Consider the following 16,794-nt stretch of genomic DNA (forward strand, 5'->3'; position numbering starts at 1 on the left):
TAAAATTTTAAATAAAAATTTTAAAAATATCGTGCACTTTTATCATGTTATATTTAAAATAAATAAGTAGATGTTACTCGTAATAGAATGTGCATTTGGACGATCCCCATCATCCAGACAAAACTTAGTGGCAATCTTATATATCAGTTACAGATAACATAAATATTAGTGTTTACGATGTGCTTAGTGCATCAGAGAGTAGAAAACCAGTCAGCAAACCGTTGAGGAGTAACACATAACAGCCTCACTTGAACATAGCCCAGCGGATTTATAAGCTGGCAGTCGAAACAAAAATGAGGAGATTCGCTTAAAAACAAAGTGAAGAAATGCTCCTCTAATGTGGTGTGGGCGGGGCACATTACTCGTGCCCAGACCGTTGTGGCCGAAAGTTTCTCAAGTGGCGACCACGAGCCGTTAGACTAGTGTGGTTAACACAGTTAAAGTCTCAGGAAGCCGCTGGATGCGGGCAGCGCGAGACTGGTAATTTTTGGGAGACGTCTAGGCCTCGCAGTGGGCGTCTACAGCCTAGTAAGACCGGTAGACCAGTAGACCGGCCGCTTTTAAACGATCCTATTTGAAATCTATGAGGGAGGCCTATGTCCTGCAGATGATGTCCTATGCTTGAAATGATGATTATGATACCGCTAATAGCACTCGATTGAGCCGAATTTCGTCCCACTCGACCGACACTGATTAATGAGTTTGATAAATACAACTCATCGCCGTTTGATGTTTTTTTTTTATAAATGAAAAGAAAATGTGGTTATTTTATAGTAATAAAATTGCGATATTATATTTTTATAACAAAAACTTACTTCCTGATAAGTTCTCGGATGAAACTGCAAAACTTGATTGCCTATAACGAATCTGTGTTTCGCATTAGAACCCTTCTTTCTTTTCTGGATCTGTTCCCAAACGTAGTTGACCACATCTTTAAATTTAGGAACTTTTAATTCAATTTCCTTTGTGTTTTTAATGTCCTTCTTCGAAGTCGTCTCATCTAAGTTGACAACTGTCGTTTCTTTCTTTGCTACGTTGTTCACCACATCATCTATTTCACTTGGTCGAGATGTACCATATAGACATTTATGTGATTCCGTTACTATGTCGTCTTGGCTAAAGAAAAGGTTGTAATAAAAAGTGGTGATTAAATAATTGAGCAGTGACAGTATTATACAGGTTGATTGGACGTAAGAGTCTAATGGTGGTACAAAGTCTGTAGGAATAAACAGTAAACAATAATTGATTTTTATATATAATTGTTTTTCTTGTGTCTACCATGTGAGCAGTCCATAAAAGGATGTGAAATTGAATGTAAATTGTATGATTGAGACAACAGTTGTCGCCAAAATCAAATATTAAAACGTATTAATTGTATATAAGATATTGATATTATAATTAGAAATTATATTACCTGTCGCCGCTGGCCAGTAACAAAAGGTACCGCGATGGAACATAGTCCTGAGGAAACACGACCGATGAATACCGCATAGCAATATAACGGATCATTGAATCCTCACTGTGCATGTAACTGTAAAAGAAATACAATTAAAAGTTTCCATTTCAAAGAAATAACATCAAAACACAGTTATAATGACTGGTAAAGTATTATGTAAGTAATAAAAAATAACCAAACTTTATCTCGGATATTTCCAGTGTAGAAACCAATTACGATCGCTACAGCCGAAGGTTCAAAAAAAAATTTACTTAAATTATTTATGGTCATATTTATACTTTGAATGTTGGAATCGGGTTGCATGATATGTTGATGCTACGTAAGCAGATTTCTTATACGTTACGTATGTAAAAACGTTTAAAGGGTGTGTCAATTTATTCTTAACCTGTCTTATTAAAAATCTATGAGAAAGGCCTATGTTTAACACTCTTACTTAAACCAATTAACGGAAAATATAATATAACTAAATACTTACTGATCCAGTAACGCGAATAACGCCAACGCCTGCGGTTCATCGAAGGGGTTCGGTCGTAATTTTTTACTTTCCGTAGCTTCGTCTACTTCCATATTGTTGCTAGTTCCCGCGTCAGCCGATGACGTGTCCATTGCTTCTTGCTTATCTGAAAACACAATTTTTCTCCTATATAATCTTTATATTTAAGGTTCTTTCTCTTTCACTTCTCTGCTGTTGGACACCCAATGCAAGGCTTAGGCCTTCTTTAAACATCGCCACGATGACATAATCATAGGATGATAAAAAAAACAATAGCTGTAACCGATTGTAGAAAAGAACTTAATTTTCAATAACACCCAAACCTTTTTTTAACAAAGGATTAGATAACATTAACATCTTTATAAAATAAAAACATTCGTAGACACAGAATAGGTTTTTATGAAACTTTACCTTCTGTTTTCATGGTGTAAGCTGCAGACATATCCAATAAAGCGTCACGAAGAGCCGTCTTCATCTCAGGTACAGCTTCAGGAATCTTCTTTACCAACTCCTCAAGTAATGAGAATTGTCTATTTATACTTTCCGGACATTTTATCGCTAGACGACCTAAAACATAAAAGTAAGGTTAGCTAAGCAACGTAAGCAAGTAAATGTAAATGCTGGTTACACATTAATGAATTATCATAATTTTTTTCTATTCACATGAGTACATCTTGAAATATATGTTTATATAGATACCAGCTTTGACTAGCTTTCAACGGTCAGGTTATTGACCTGTTACAGTCCAATAAAAAATTAAATAAATGTTACGTTTTTTTAGAGAGAGAACAATGATAAACTAAAAAGTTTTTCTTATACTGCAAATATTTAGTGATAATGTGACTAACTACCGCCACGAACTAGCTAGTCGGGGCTGACGGCGAGACATCAAAAATGTGCAGGTAGGGGTTAATTAATGCAATAAAATTATGCGAGCTACATTGTACGTCCCTCGCTTAATTGCACCTTTTGCTGTAGTTGGCAAGCGCTGAGATGAAATAAGGTACGGACTCTATTAGAGGCTCGTCCCTCAGGTGGCTTTATTGTTTCTTTACCTTACCGCGCCACCCGTATTTAAACCGCACATATCACCTGCTAATTAACAGCGGTCCCGAGAAAAGCGAGGTCATTAGTCGATGTTACCGTAGGTTGATGTATATTTCGTGGTTCCAATACTGAAAATGTTCTAAGAGTTGCAATACCATGGCTGACAGGGCCGCTTAAAACCTTTTTATATTTTTTTTATACTTTTTATTTTTGACAGTTTGTGTCGCTAAACATGTGTTTTGCTTCGGTCAGTCTATTGTTACGCGTCAATTTACACTTACCTAGTTTTGTGAAATTATATCTAAATTACCACCATGAATTGAATTTATTTAATCCGTTTAGACAGTCCACATCCTCACTAACATTTTTGGTCCATTAGTCGCCTAAATTTTACCATCCTATACAGTTTCTTCTTTCTTTTGTTCATTTCATATATTTCGTTCCATTTCATATATTTCGTTCGCAGAGTTCGGGTCTAGTGTTGGAGTAGTTACAATATTGTACGCGAATAATCTGTGGCTAGGTGACGTGAATAAACACATCTTTTAAGTACAATTGGTATTTTAATTCGAGTCCAACTCTGACACGAAACAATAATAGATTTGTTTCAGATTTAGTGTGGCCATATAATATTAGTAACTTAGTAACCAATTTTATTTTAAAATATAAAAAGATATAATTTTATTTGAAAAATGAGCTTTTAAACATTGTTGAACAGTATATTTGAATAAAATATACGGATGGAGTATGCTTAGTATCTCTTTTATAAGAGGGTTATAGAATGTAAATTAAAAAAAATATGTTTTTATTATTTTTTATGAAACACAATATGTTATATTTTGTATTTGATTAACGTAAAAAAATTATATTAAATAAAGTAAGAGTGACAAAAATAGTACATTGTGTAAATTGTTAAAAGAGTTGTAGAGAGAGCCAAACTTGAAAATCTTTTTTTCTCTAGTTTGGCGCTTTACATCACATTTTGGAAATTAATTTTAATTCATATAGATATAAAGTTTACTCACCTAAGCACGTGTAAGCCTTAGGCTGATGTTCAGCGTATTCATCGGATCTTATGAGCTTTAGCAGTCCTTGCAGAAAGACTGTAGCTACTTTCTTTAACTGGACAGTATCACCACTGCAAACAAATAATAATTATAATTATCTTACACGTATTATTAGAAATCAATAATTGAAAGTTCTATAAAGGATAGATGGTGAAAAAAACTATATATGTATAGTAATTTCCTAAATGTTGGACTATAAAAAAATATTCCAAATTTAAAACGTAATTAGATGTAACACTACATTATTTAAACTTACTTATTAATAACATTTAGTAAAAACATCAGCGCCATATTTCTTAAGCGAGAGTTTGTATTTGGGTCGAATAATGACGAAAACACAACCTGTGAACATAAAGCAAACATGAACAGAGATTGAAAATTTATATGCATATTTGTTTTATAACAGCTGGCTTATTATGGAATGTACTCCTGTATCGAAAAAAATGCTGGATGTAAATGGGCGAGAGTCTGGATAAAACGTGCGAATTAAGCAATAAAATACACATGCGCATTTATTTAACTTATAAAAGCCATCATACTTTGTAAGATTATTAAAAGCTTTACGCACATATGTTTTTGTGGATTGTGCTAAAAACATATATATGTCGATATTTAGAAAGTCATAAATATGGTGGCAAATGACAAGCTGTATTTAACGCAATCTGGAGGGTTGGAGGGGCAATCACCCGAAAATCGAGTAGGAATCAATTAGTCGCGAGTTAATCTGCTCTCTGAATTTGACGAAGCTAGCCAGAAAGGCTAACAGCGCCCAACACCAGTCGAATATAGTGGGAGCATTGCTGTTCTGACAGCAGTCGCTGCATTACACGCTTTCTAGAAAACTCTTTACCAACATAACATTTAAAATATGGGGCACAATAATAATTAAAGTAAAAAGTCAATCATTTAATTGAACTAATGTATAAAATAAAATGTATTGAATACATTCAAGATACAATTAGAGGTAGTATATAATCGTTCATCGCCCATTAACTAAGCGATATTTATTCACATAAATATGAATAGAGCAAAGAACAGTATCAGTTTAATTGAAAGTAAGATTTTTTTAATAAATAGATTATGTTAATATACATACCTGTACACAGTGAGGGAACATAATAGCAGGGCCCGTCGCTTTATTAAGATATTGGATTAGTTTCAGTCGTAATCTGGTACATGCAGGTACCTAAAATATCATTAACATATAATATTGAAAAAAAAAATAGATTATATAAACACATAATAACATAAAAAGCTAGAAACTGTGCCCAATTAACAATAAGACATTAAATACAATTTAATTACTTTCGTAGCTATATCAATTATATCTAGATATTTGTAAAGGGTATTATAATCTACCGCAACCGCTGTACCGCGCCGTAGAAAAAGCGTGTAGAGGTAGCTAGGTGGTAGGGGTCTTATAAAAAAGAGCATGAGGCCCGTCACGAACGTTAACGGTGGACTGGTGGCACGGTGCAACCGCCACTCCTCTCGTCCCGACACATGTATACTTAAAAAGGGGAACAGCGATTTCGGTAGCACTGTAATACTAAATATAAGTTTTCTACATTACTCTTTACAAAAAACATTACCTTACGATCGTCCGGTGACACCTTCAATCCACCCCACGTACCTAAGTACAGTGAATATAGAGGCCCCACCACTGTCGGCAACGACCAGTCCACTGAACTGCAGTAAATTAATAAATAAATACAACAGGTTAATTATAAATAAATAAAACAATATAAAAGTCTTAAGTAAGCTATAACAAACACTTCTTTTTTAACTACAAATTATAGTATAAAAATACAAAATACATAATATCGTTCGTCAGATTTTCTCTATCTACCAGGTTCGGAATAATAATTCTACCAAAGAGAATTTGACAAACTATAGGTTTTATTATTATAAATGCCAATTTAAAAAAAAAATCATGTAACAAATCTTTTTCTCGCTTGAAACTAATACCCAGAATGTTTGTCTCGTACAATAATAGAATTAAGTCTTAAATAATAAAAAAATGTGCATTATCATGTTAAGACATTTCATTGAAATTTTCATCTATGCCTCATCAGTAAAGATCGAATTTGAATGACTTCAATGAGTTTTTAATAAATAAAATAACAGAAAATTTGATTAGTCTCCACTTGAGCACAAGCTGTTCTAAGTATTTATCTCACTTGCACATTAGCATTCCGAAATTTTGGAAAGCAAAAAGCGCTCTCCATGCTAAGCCAGCTTTTGAAATTTACATGAACATTCATCCGAATTTTCAATTTATGTATCAATGTTGTAATCTCACTAACTATAGCTCCCTTCAAACCAGATTAAAGGGTATTACTTATTGTTTTTTTTCCATATCCAGATAAGATTATTACACACACAGTGACAATTGGTGTATGTTAAAAGAAGAATTCTAGAAGAGTCCAATTTAAAAGAAACTAGAATCTGATGGAGCACCCTTCAAATGGCAACCTTCAACTGAAAGTTACTAGGCTGCCAAAGACGCTCTGATTTAAGAAGAGCCCAGTATAAACTCAGACAATTTTTTTTCTTGTAGTCACTTTTACAAAATGCCTAATATAATAGAACAACAATATATTTTCAAGCTTTATTATCACCCAAAAGATCCTTCACACTATAATATAATCTTTACACAAGTTTGTGTTTAATGAACTTCTTAAATTCTAATGTTATACTTATAAACATTTAATGGAAGCTATAGTAACCGTTCAGTGGCCCAAAAAAGCGTTACCAATTTTATGTAGCCTAGAGAAAGGTAATACTTGTCTTCATTTCTAGTGCTAAATTTAAAAAGGATATTTAATTGATGATTTCTAAATTATCAGTTGAATTTTTGTAACTAAACAAAGCTTACCTATTAACTCTTATAAGTGGACTGTTGGCATGGTTGGCAACACTGAAGCGCGAATCGGCCGCAGCTACTATCAGTGGCAGCAAAATCTCATTCATGTTAAAAATATCTTTACTGATAAAATTCACTATGGACAACTTCATCTGCAAATATAATAAAATGATACATATTTTAAATAATCCAAATATGATTATTTATGTATATGTAAATACATACGTAATATATACATACATATATATATATACATGTCTGTATATAAATGTGTATATAAAAAACATACATTAACTATATATACAAACCTCCTCCAGTTGATTAGGGTTTAACTGGTTTTTATCCACAATTCTTTTATAAGTCTTCATGCTCATGCCAGGTGGAACTTGAAATTCACTCTCGCCTGCATTCGGTAGGGCCCTAATGTGATATTAAGAAAGGTGAAATTATTTTTAACTTTACTTTCTCACATGCTATAAGAATATTTTGATGACATTCATTCTTTAATCATTTTAGTCAAAATTAAAGATTTATATGTATCATTTTTATTTTACGCTTATTTAGATACAATAAAGTACAAACAATTCGAGAGCAGTGGTAGCCCAATAGTATGGACTGAGACTTGAGACCATAGGTTGCAGGTTCGATATCCGAGACGCAATGTTATATAATACACACTGTGCATTAATTTACACTGCCCACAAACAAGTTTTAAGAAAATCAGCAGCAGTATCCTCTGCATATCATAATACCACACAGCGATCGCCCACCCGTCTGTCAAACATGGCGATTATGGTATTTCCCTTATTGTGACAAGACAAACAATTAAGCAAGATCCCTGAAGCAGGCTTTTTTATTATAAGTAAAACAAGAGCTTAAAGCTACATACCGGTATGGTAATAGAAGTACATCTAATGCGAACTTCAATATTAATGATGACAACTTAGGTTTTTCTTTTAAATTCAGATCTTTTTCCTTTATATCACCGAGTAGAGGCATCACAAGCATTAAAATCCTAAAACAAAAGTTTATTTTAGTAGGTTGTAACTATATTTTTACAGCCTATAACAATACACAACATATAGATATAAAGAGTTAACAGAGGATTGTTCATATTAAATGAAACTATAGAGTTCGCTGATTGAAACTATAGTTCCGGCATATATGCATATATTTAAAATATAGATATATCATGTATACATATATTTGTATTCAAATTCATTACTAATATGATGATAGATGAACTGAAATTTTCGAGTTTTTAGTACTTCTTTAACTTGAAATTTTATTATGTAGGTATAAAATGTTAATCGTCCTTTGGCCAAGATCACCATCTTAATAACAAGAAAGTTCTGGTTAACTTTAAGTTTCTGTATATATACTTAATTCAGATCTTAAAAGATAGGTCACTCTTCATTACTACAGTAAGAACAACATTGCACAGGAATAAACTCAATACTTGAACAAAAAGTAAATATTTACAATTGCCATCACAATTTTTTTTAACAATAGTGGTAGGTAGTCAATACTTAAATTGCATTATTAATTCATTTAGTGAGAAAAAGTCATGTTGAGTCCAAAGGAATTATTTGTTATTAACTTACCCATCTTGATGTCCCTGAGGTTTATTTTCAATAACTTCTAGCAATAATGGAGCCAAAGCAAGTTGCTTATCACGAGGTAGTCTCGGAAATCCCATTGTAATATAAATTATAGAGAAATTCTAAAAACAATTTACAGTATTAATAATTTGTTTCAATTTTTTTTTTCATTAATTTAGTAGTCACATTTACCTTATTGTTATAGTCTGCTAAACCACATAATATTCTGGTGGCAGAGCATACTTCCAATTATTACTGGTTCAACAATTTGCAAATACTACTTTAAACACTTATTACATATTTTGAAAATTCATGTATATGTCATATAGATTAATACTAAGTTAGTTAAAATTTACATATAGGTCCATACTTTACAAATAAAAATTTTTGGTTCTATTATTTGAGATTTCTAGTAATACTTACAATAATAAAACTATTGGCAGTAGATTCTCCATATAGAAGCAATAAGGTTTGCACAGGGAGCTGTACATCAGAACGGCATTTCACACGCTTATTAACATGCACTAACAGCTCCATTACTTTTGTGCGTACCTAAGTAAAAACCAAAAATGAATTTAATAATTAATGATATAAACATATATAAAAATTACAAACTTTTTTATTATATTTTACAAATCATCTATGAAAATCAATAGTAGAGTGCAAGAAACAGCTCAATTTTATAAAAAAGAGTTAAATTGAGTTCATACAGGAATGGTCATTGCTTAATAAGGCTTAGTTGGCATATATGGAAATATGTACATATGTGTTCCCCATGTGCCATGAGATAAATAATGATGGTGAAAGGAGCCTAGAAGAAACTAGTTATAGTAGATTTGGTGATCATTTTCTCATAAAGTGTTCACCAAGTCCCTAATAAAGTGGTTGGACAATTAAACTTAAAGTATTGTCATAACTTTTAAAAATGCAGTAAAACTTTTTTTAACTACTTTTTTGTTTTTGTTTTAACAACTTTTTACTTCAATGAACCCTTTAAATTTATTAATGTAATATATAATTAGCTAATATTTTTGAAAGCAAATTTTGTAAAACTACTTTGAGCTGTTTTCAGGGTAATTATTTAGATTTGAATTTTGAAATATTTAATTTATTTAAGATTACAATATATTTAATTATAATCATTTTTTTCAAAATTCTTAATATTGTTCAAATATCATTAAGTTTTAATTTTATTATTTATTTTTATTTTTGAAAGTGGAACTAGCCTGTAATAAATTGTTGTGTTATGTTATAGGCTTTCTCATAGGTGTAAACAGATTAAAAAATAAAAATATAATAAATTGGTAAGTAAATTGTACTTTTTACACTCCAAACAGTGTTTTAGAATAGTTTTCAAGTCTCATATATTATTGCATTCACAGAATTCTTAAGTAGTGTAAAATACAATAATATCAACAGAATTAAAACCATAAGAGTATGACCTTAAGACAATGTATCATGCATATAACAAAATTTCAAACATTCTGTGTATACATCTTTGAACTGAAATCATCATAAATTGCAGAGTAAAATATAAAAACAATATTTTTTTGTTTGTCCTCTCGCAACATAGATTATCCCAAGAAACACTGCTGAATCATATAAATTCTAACTCTTATATTGAAAATTAAATTTCAGCATTTTTAACATTTGGCTAAGCAAACTTTGCAAGTCTTTGTCACATTAAGTAGTAAAATTTCAGCTTTTAAAAGAGCACCCTGCAAGTTAGTAATTACAAGGTAAAGCAAATTATCACTATAGAGCTCTTTTTGCTGGTCCATTATATTGGTTTACTATATTTCATTAAGTCAGGAAAAATGCTCATATAAATGTAACTATTAAATATTACTACCACTTACATTAATTTAAAAAACAAAGTTTTCAATAAAATACTAAGAGTATTAGAACATCTAACCTGTTCGTGAGGTGAAGATAACTTAAGAATAACAGGTGGAAGGAATCTGTTAAGACAACTCTCTAGCTGTTCATCGGTGTCGGCATTTCCAAGCCTTAAGAAAACCCGATCAAGAAGAACTGTAAAGGAGCAGCCGGTTAAATGATTGTAATAAATATTGAAACTCAAACATTTAACTGATATAAACTTACGAAGATCATTGGAGCAGTCACTGCTGCTTTCTGAAACTTCCATTTCAGACATTTCGAAACATTTACTGACCAATTATTTCGATAGTAGTAGTTAAAAATATTAATATGTATACGCAATGACGAACAAAAACCTCACTGACATAAATTTGACGTTTGACAATATGTTTATTTGTATTTTTTAATAGTAGTAAGTTTCGAAGAAGCTGTATCTTTTGCGCTCCTATTAAGAAATTATTAGTTGGTGTCTATTTTCTTCCATATTTATTAGTGAAAGATAAATCGAAGTATTTTGATGTATTACTAGTAAGAAGCAAAAATAGAGGACTTTCTTGAGCCTTTTCACCCATACTTCAGTAAATATGTCATATCCAATATGTATGAACAAAATTAAAACGGTAACAAAATATAAAATGGTTTGTAATGAAAATGATCATAAACTTTCATATTTTATCGAAAAATCATCTATATCATAAAATATAGATTTTGTAATTAATTCATTAAACACCTCCCTCGCCTTCGTTGCAACCCCCAGGGAATTAAAATTACAGATAGATGAAGTCATGAATGAAGACTTGTAAAAAACACTAATTTATAAATGTATCGATTTAGGACACAGAACAAATATTCGTTTATGATCAGCTACCTGTGTTGCTTATTATCTCTTATCTCTCCAAGAGGAATGAACTGGTATTAATTGATTCAAGAATTTAGATCATTTAATACCAGTTACGAAATGAAACAGGAAAAATAAAAACCAATTTTATTTTAATTTCCAAATTGAACTAGAATATATTACTTTTTTCACAAATCGAAAATTGAGATAGGAAACATCCTTTTGAGTAAATATCACAAAGATGCATGCCATCCAAATAACACAATAAAACTCTTACACATCATACTGTCTCCTTTTTTTTAAATAACTAAAATTATATGCACCTTGATATTGAATACATTTTTACATTGCTTCAACAGAATACACCAGTGCAATTTCAATTCTCCAATTGACTATGTATAGATTTTAATAATTTCACACATAAATAGAAGCTAATGAGCAATATAAAAACAAAATTGTTGTTTTATATTTTTCACAATAATGTCCAATGGTTAAGATTATTAGTCATTAACTCTGAAACACAATAAATCAGTTTCGTTGATCAATGCAATGAAACACAGTATTTGCTATCTTACATTAACTTCATATGATTAAAGTTTTGTAACTAGATCTTATATTTTGCTAACTTGTGTAGATTATCAACAACAAAAGAAAATTATGTAGGTAAGTTTAAGGCAAACATTTTTCAAGGATTATACATGTTCTTTTACATGTGTCATGTTTGAAAGTAACATTTAGAACAGATATGAACACTTATAATTGGAATTATTATCACAATTGTGTAATATTAATAGTAAAATCTGAGAGATATTTACCAAACTCTCGTCAATTTTATTGCAATAAAATTTGATAAAATCATCCTTGATCAAGATCAATCCGAAGACACATTTTTTATACATTCATCTGTATTTACAAAAAGTTAGGAATGTGTATTCTTTTAAACAAAATTTCGCAAACATTTTCAGTACATATTCATTTCCATACATTCTTCGTTGAGCCAAAATTACCAACACAATTTGTTTAAAAATATTTTGTATAATAAACAATGTAATCCTGCACAATTGTTAGTCCTGCCACTTACTCTATCACACAGAGTTTAAAATACTTTGATGTTATTCAATGCCATGTGCAAATATCATCACCAAGCCGGGCTCCACCATCATATGTTCATCAACATGCATGTTATCACACTGTAGGACCAAAACTGCTTGCTTCCCTGGTACTCTTTTACAGATATATTTTTCATATAGCCTGGAAAATGTTGTTTGTAAAATTATTGTTAAATATATAAATACAGTTATAAATGTAGACTACACTTACTATTAAACGAAAATGCCCAGATTGCATTAAAAGTGGACCTTTTTTCAAAATTACAATTATTGCTTAATAATATGAATGTCTAGAGAATTGAAAGGGCTATGTATATAGTGTTTTGAATCTTAATGCTGACTGAGCTACAACAAAGCTGCTTTTATATTTACTTCTATATTTTACTCATATTTTTAATAATATGTTTTGTGAAATATTCATCAAAATATAGTAATATTTCTTAAAATAATGGCAATGTATCAGCAAGTGCTGTGATTTTCTCAAAAGAATTATGAAATAACAAATGATTGTCACCTTCTGTTATTCTGTCTTGTTTCTAAAGATGAGAGCCCAGGTGGCCATCTTCTTTCATGACAATTCTCCATAAGATCATCAATGATATGAGGAGGACATCCAGATTCAGATAAACTTCGTTTGATCATCATCTACAAAAACATAATTTAAAAATCATTATTAGAAAAAGCAAAGCATATATGATTCTCAATAGACTGACAAAGAAAATGTCTTAACTTAGCTATTTTTTATATATTAATAATTAATAAGTTTAATACAAAAATGGATAAAGAAGTTAGAGGTTAAAATGTTGTTGAAAGACTAAGTTTATTACCACCTGCAGGACGTCATCGGGAGTCGAAATCATACCACCCCATCGCGTGACCCGCGCTCTGGATAGAGAGTTAGCCCAACGGACTACTTCTTCCCGCTCCATTTGGTCAGCTAGAGCTCGCATTGTTGGATTTGACACTCGCATTGCTCGCATAAATTCCTTAAAATGAAAAACAAAAAATATGTCTTGTAATATTTTAAATTTTAGGGCAAAAGCCCTCTCTTGATGAGATAAGAAAATCTACAAAGCAACAACAGCACAATAGTGGTTTTTATGAATCTTAACGAATTTAAGTCTCCAGATATGCCTGTCAGAGATCAATTTTGAAGGCTCATGTGTAGTTTAATAAGAAAAGAAATAGAAACAACTGGTTTAAAAAAAATGTTGCTAGCATTGAAGAGTTATGTTTGGATTTATTTAATAGAAGTGATAATTGAGATATAATTGTACTTTCTTCTATGCAAGAACGAATTTAAGTGTTCTTTGTGGTTATTTATACTTTCTTGTTTGAGTTAGCAAGTTCAATATGGCAAAACACTTTCCTAAACATTTTAAGTTCAATCGCAAAAGCATGTAATAGCTTGTACATATTAATAAAATAATTGTTGAATTCTTATATAAAAACTACCAAACTACCTTGTCATATAAAATTTATTATTGTAAAAATTTTTAACTTCATTGAACATTTCCTTATTATACAAATTTTAGACAATACAGGTAAATAAATACTACTGAAGTTACTATAAGTTAAATAATATTAAGTGTTAACATTTGATAGTTAATATGTTGTCTGTTAACATGTTTGTCTCAATATCATTGACATGGCCAATCCATCTGCCAAGAGGGGCACTTGCGGTATTACTCTTCATAAATACTTTTGGAGGCTTTTGCCTTATTTATGTTCATAATGTGTATTTATTTCTTTGCATTATGGTCACAGATTAAATATTTACTCTCCAAAGTTTCCATTTTTGTATAAGAAATTATGGCATAGGTTTATAATAAGAAATAACATTGAGCACTATTTTCAGACTGTCTCTTTCTGACTTTAAATAATAATACTTCCTCTTTATATGTCATCATTTTTTTTTTTATCTATCATTGTAATTTTTTTAAAATATAATGTTACTTTTATTACACCAAGGATAAATATTGTTTGATAATCAAGTGTAATTATGTATTAAGAGTAAGATGAAAAGTTACAAAATTAAGTAACATTAAAAATAAGACAGGACCTTGACACTATTTGCACACAAATTAAGAAATTAGCTTACCAATTACTTTTCTTTAATAATATTAGGGTTTCATAATTAAATGTAGAATAAACCTACAATCCAACTTTTGTTAGACGCCAATACCTCACTTTGCGTCGTGGTTACGTTCCAAAAAAACACGACGCAAATTGAAACGCCGCAAAGTGAATTAAAATTATCTATAGTAAACCACGTAAAGATCGAAGATAGGTTACAGGGTTACAAAAATACTACTTTTTAAAAAGAAAATTGAACAAAGTAAACATTTAAAAACAAAAATTATATAACTTTGCCAATAAATAAATTGGAAAAATATTTACCTTTTTTGTAATCAGAATCAACACGTAAAAATTTATATAAATTTATTATTCTCTTTAAAAACACACCACACTACATTACAACACGCGTAATTGAAACTGAACTCTAAAATTAGCAAAACAAAGTGAAAATAAAATTGTATTCAAATTACGTTGTTTTTAGTTAGAAAGAAAATCCCCGAGTTTTAATGGCATGGCTCAATTAGAAACAAAAGTGTTGCCATCTTTTGGAAAAAAAAAATTAAAAACTCGAACCCAAAACAATGCAACCTCGAAAATTTAACGCCGCAGTCAAAATTAGCTACTTCGAAAAAAAAGCAAAACGAAACGACGCAAAGCGAGGTATTGGTGTAGATAAATGTAAGAGTATTGAAAGTTATGTATACCTTGAGTAAAGCTAGCTCTCTCTTGTGTTCATTTATAATAAGTCTCTGTTCCGTAAGTTCCTGTTGATAGTCTGTCAGTTTGCCCTGTTGTGTTGTGATTAATGCTCGAAGTTCTCTCACGCAATTATGCTCCGCTAGTTCATCTTTAGGTATAACAAGTCCACAGCCTGCTTCACATGGCATTAGTCTTTTGGGATTATATTCACCTGTCAAATTATAAATTGTTTTTAATTGAACCATAAATTCTTCTTTATATCATTTTTATTCACATTTATAAAAGATAAGTAATAGATAAATATTATACGTATTAAAGCTACAAATGTCAATAACACAGAATATTGAACAACAAATGGTAATGTTTATTTACTTTTGAATATATTATTGTGAATTCTGTTATCAAATGTAAACAGTGGTTTTAAGTTACAAAGTAATATTGCAATATATACAAACATTCAACAAGGTGAGATGCTAAGGAATCCAGTTTCAAGACTGCATTGCAGCCATGAGGTGCATTGTCGCAACTTGTGCACAATCTGAAATAAAATGACTCATAGTTAAGTACAAAGTAAAATAATAAAAACTTGTTACATACACATTATACCCAAAAATTTCAAAATTTTAAAATTAAAAGCCAAAATATTCCATGTTTATCATTAACATTTTAAATATTACTTAATTACAATATTACCGGATTACAATATTGTGGTATTATAATATTACAGGCTAACATTGATTTATTTTAATCAATATATCAATGTTAGGCTTTGTTGTGTAGAAATTTTACAGTAATTTGAATTAATTCTCTTTGAAATTTCTAACTTATTTGATTACAAAATCATTAAATAATTTCCGAGTATATTTAAAAAGAAATCAAAGTAATTTGAGAAAAGTAGTACTGTTAAATTATTTAAGAATGTGACGATAATTACAAACAATAATCAAAACATAACCTCGTTTCTAGATTACAAGGATAATCACATAACAAATGTTGCGAAATCAAACCTACCTGGATAGTAGGTTGCGTAGTATTCTTGGAACAGGTCTTAGCTGACTTGCGGTAACTGCTTGACGATCTACAGGACAAGTTGGCTGTCGACTAATCCATTCAGTTATACATGCACGACAAAATGCATGCTCGCAAGCGGGCGCCTAAAATAACTTCGACTTTATAATTTTTCAATATAAATTAATAAGAGAATGTATAAAGAAAATTAACCAAACCTGCAACGGATCCTCTAAAACTCCTGAACAAATAGGGCATATAAGTTCCTCATCAACGTCACCTTGAAATCTTTTGATATCAAATCCCATAATTGTATTCAATAATTGTCAACATTAGATAATTATGTACAATATTTTCAATGTTAAAAACTTATATTTATCAATATTTGCAATCGAACCTAAACCGTGATTTTGTGTACTCAAAATCCAAGCGACTGAAGTGAATACTAACAAAAATGAAACAACATGCATGCAAGTGCACATGCAATACAGATGTACTATTATTATTGTTACAGCGGCGATATAACTCACATTTTAAATACCATTGCAATAAAAATATTTTTTCATTTTAAATAATATAAATGATGAAGACGTATGATAATATTGGTTAATGATTGTAAAATATATTTTTTATAATTCATTTGCCACTAA

At 30.5% G+C, this 16,794-nt stretch overlaps 2 protein-coding genes across 3 annotated transcripts in view; both read right to left on the minus strand.

Annotated features, from left to right (window-relative positions):
* LOC137930916 (proteasome-associated protein ECM29 homolog) overlaps nt 1–10,761 on the minus strand; it is a 28,586-nt gene extending 17,825 nt beyond the window's left edge. Inside the window, exons 1-15 of the mRNA XM_068774278.1 lie at nt 10,637–10,761; nt 10,446–10,564; nt 8,954–9,082; nt 8,534–8,652; nt 7,819–7,944; nt 7,238–7,349; nt 6,942–7,081; nt 5,656–5,752; nt 5,160–5,249; nt 4,320–4,405; nt 4,022–4,134; nt 2,361–2,516; nt 1,932–2,076; nt 1,415–1,531; nt 816–1,116 (exon numbers count right to left, since the gene is read on the minus strand). Coding sequence (XP_068630379.1) covers nt 816–1,116; nt 1,415–1,531; nt 1,932–2,076; nt 2,361–2,516; nt 4,022–4,134; nt 4,320–4,405; nt 5,160–5,249; nt 5,656–5,752; nt 6,942–7,081; nt 7,238–7,349; nt 7,819–7,944; nt 8,534–8,652; nt 8,954–9,082; nt 10,446–10,564; nt 10,637–10,688 — 1,902 coding nt within the window. The 5' untranslated portion in view covers nt 10,689–10,761. The remainder of the gene's footprint in view (nt 1–815; nt 1,117–1,414; nt 1,532–1,931; nt 2,077–2,360; nt 2,517–4,021; nt 4,135–4,319; nt 4,406–5,159; nt 5,250–5,655; nt 5,753–6,941; nt 7,082–7,237; nt 7,350–7,818; nt 7,945–8,533; nt 8,653–8,953; nt 9,083–10,445; nt 10,565–10,636) is intronic.
* A 691-nt stretch (nt 10,762–11,452) lies between these two features.
* elgi (E3 ubiquitin-protein ligase NRDP1 elgi) lies at nt 11,453–16,602 on the minus strand. 2 transcript variants are annotated; one of them, XM_068774360.1, is made up of 7 exons: nt 16,363–16,602; nt 16,148–16,290; nt 15,592–15,674; nt 15,142–15,347; nt 13,186–13,344; nt 12,873–13,003; nt 11,453–12,500 (listed from the first exon to the last, which is right to left on the minus strand). In XM_068774360.1, exons 1-7 carry the CDS (start codon nt 16,450–16,452, stop codon nt 12,362–12,364), a joined length of 951 nt encoding a protein of 316 aa, XP_068630461.1. In that variant the 5' UTR covers nt 16,453–16,602; the 3' UTR covers nt 11,453–12,361. The 2 variants fall into 2 exon arrangements, with proteins under 2 accessions (XP_068630461.1, XP_068630462.1); XM_068774361.1 differs by having other exon boundaries at nt 11,454–12,500; nt 13,189–13,344.
* Nucleotides 16,603–16,794: the final 192 nt, after the last annotated feature.

Source organism: Battus philenor, unplaced genomic scaffold (genome assembly GCF_028537555.1).
Source record: "Battus philenor isolate CCGP_79_NKW_IND1 unplaced genomic scaffold, ilBatPhil1.0.hap1 SCAF_7, whole genome shotgun sequence".
Classification (NCBI taxonomy): Eukaryota; Metazoa; Arthropoda; class Insecta; order Lepidoptera; family Papilionidae; genus Battus; species Battus philenor.

Bases quoted from the DNA above. Each gene is read 5' to 3' on its own strand.
- elgi (XM_068774360.1), bottom strand. From the start codon at position 16,452: ATGGGATTTGATATCAAAAGATTTCAAGGTGACGTTGATGAGGAACTT. The intron at 15,348-15,591 runs GTTTGTATATAT...ATAATTTGACAG, and splicing joins AGCATCTCACCTTGTTGAAT to GTGAATATAATCCCAAAAGA. The intron at 12,501-12,872 runs GTGACAATCATT...AACATTTTCCAG, and splicing joins ACAAGACAGAATAACAGAAG to GCTATATGAAAAATATATCT.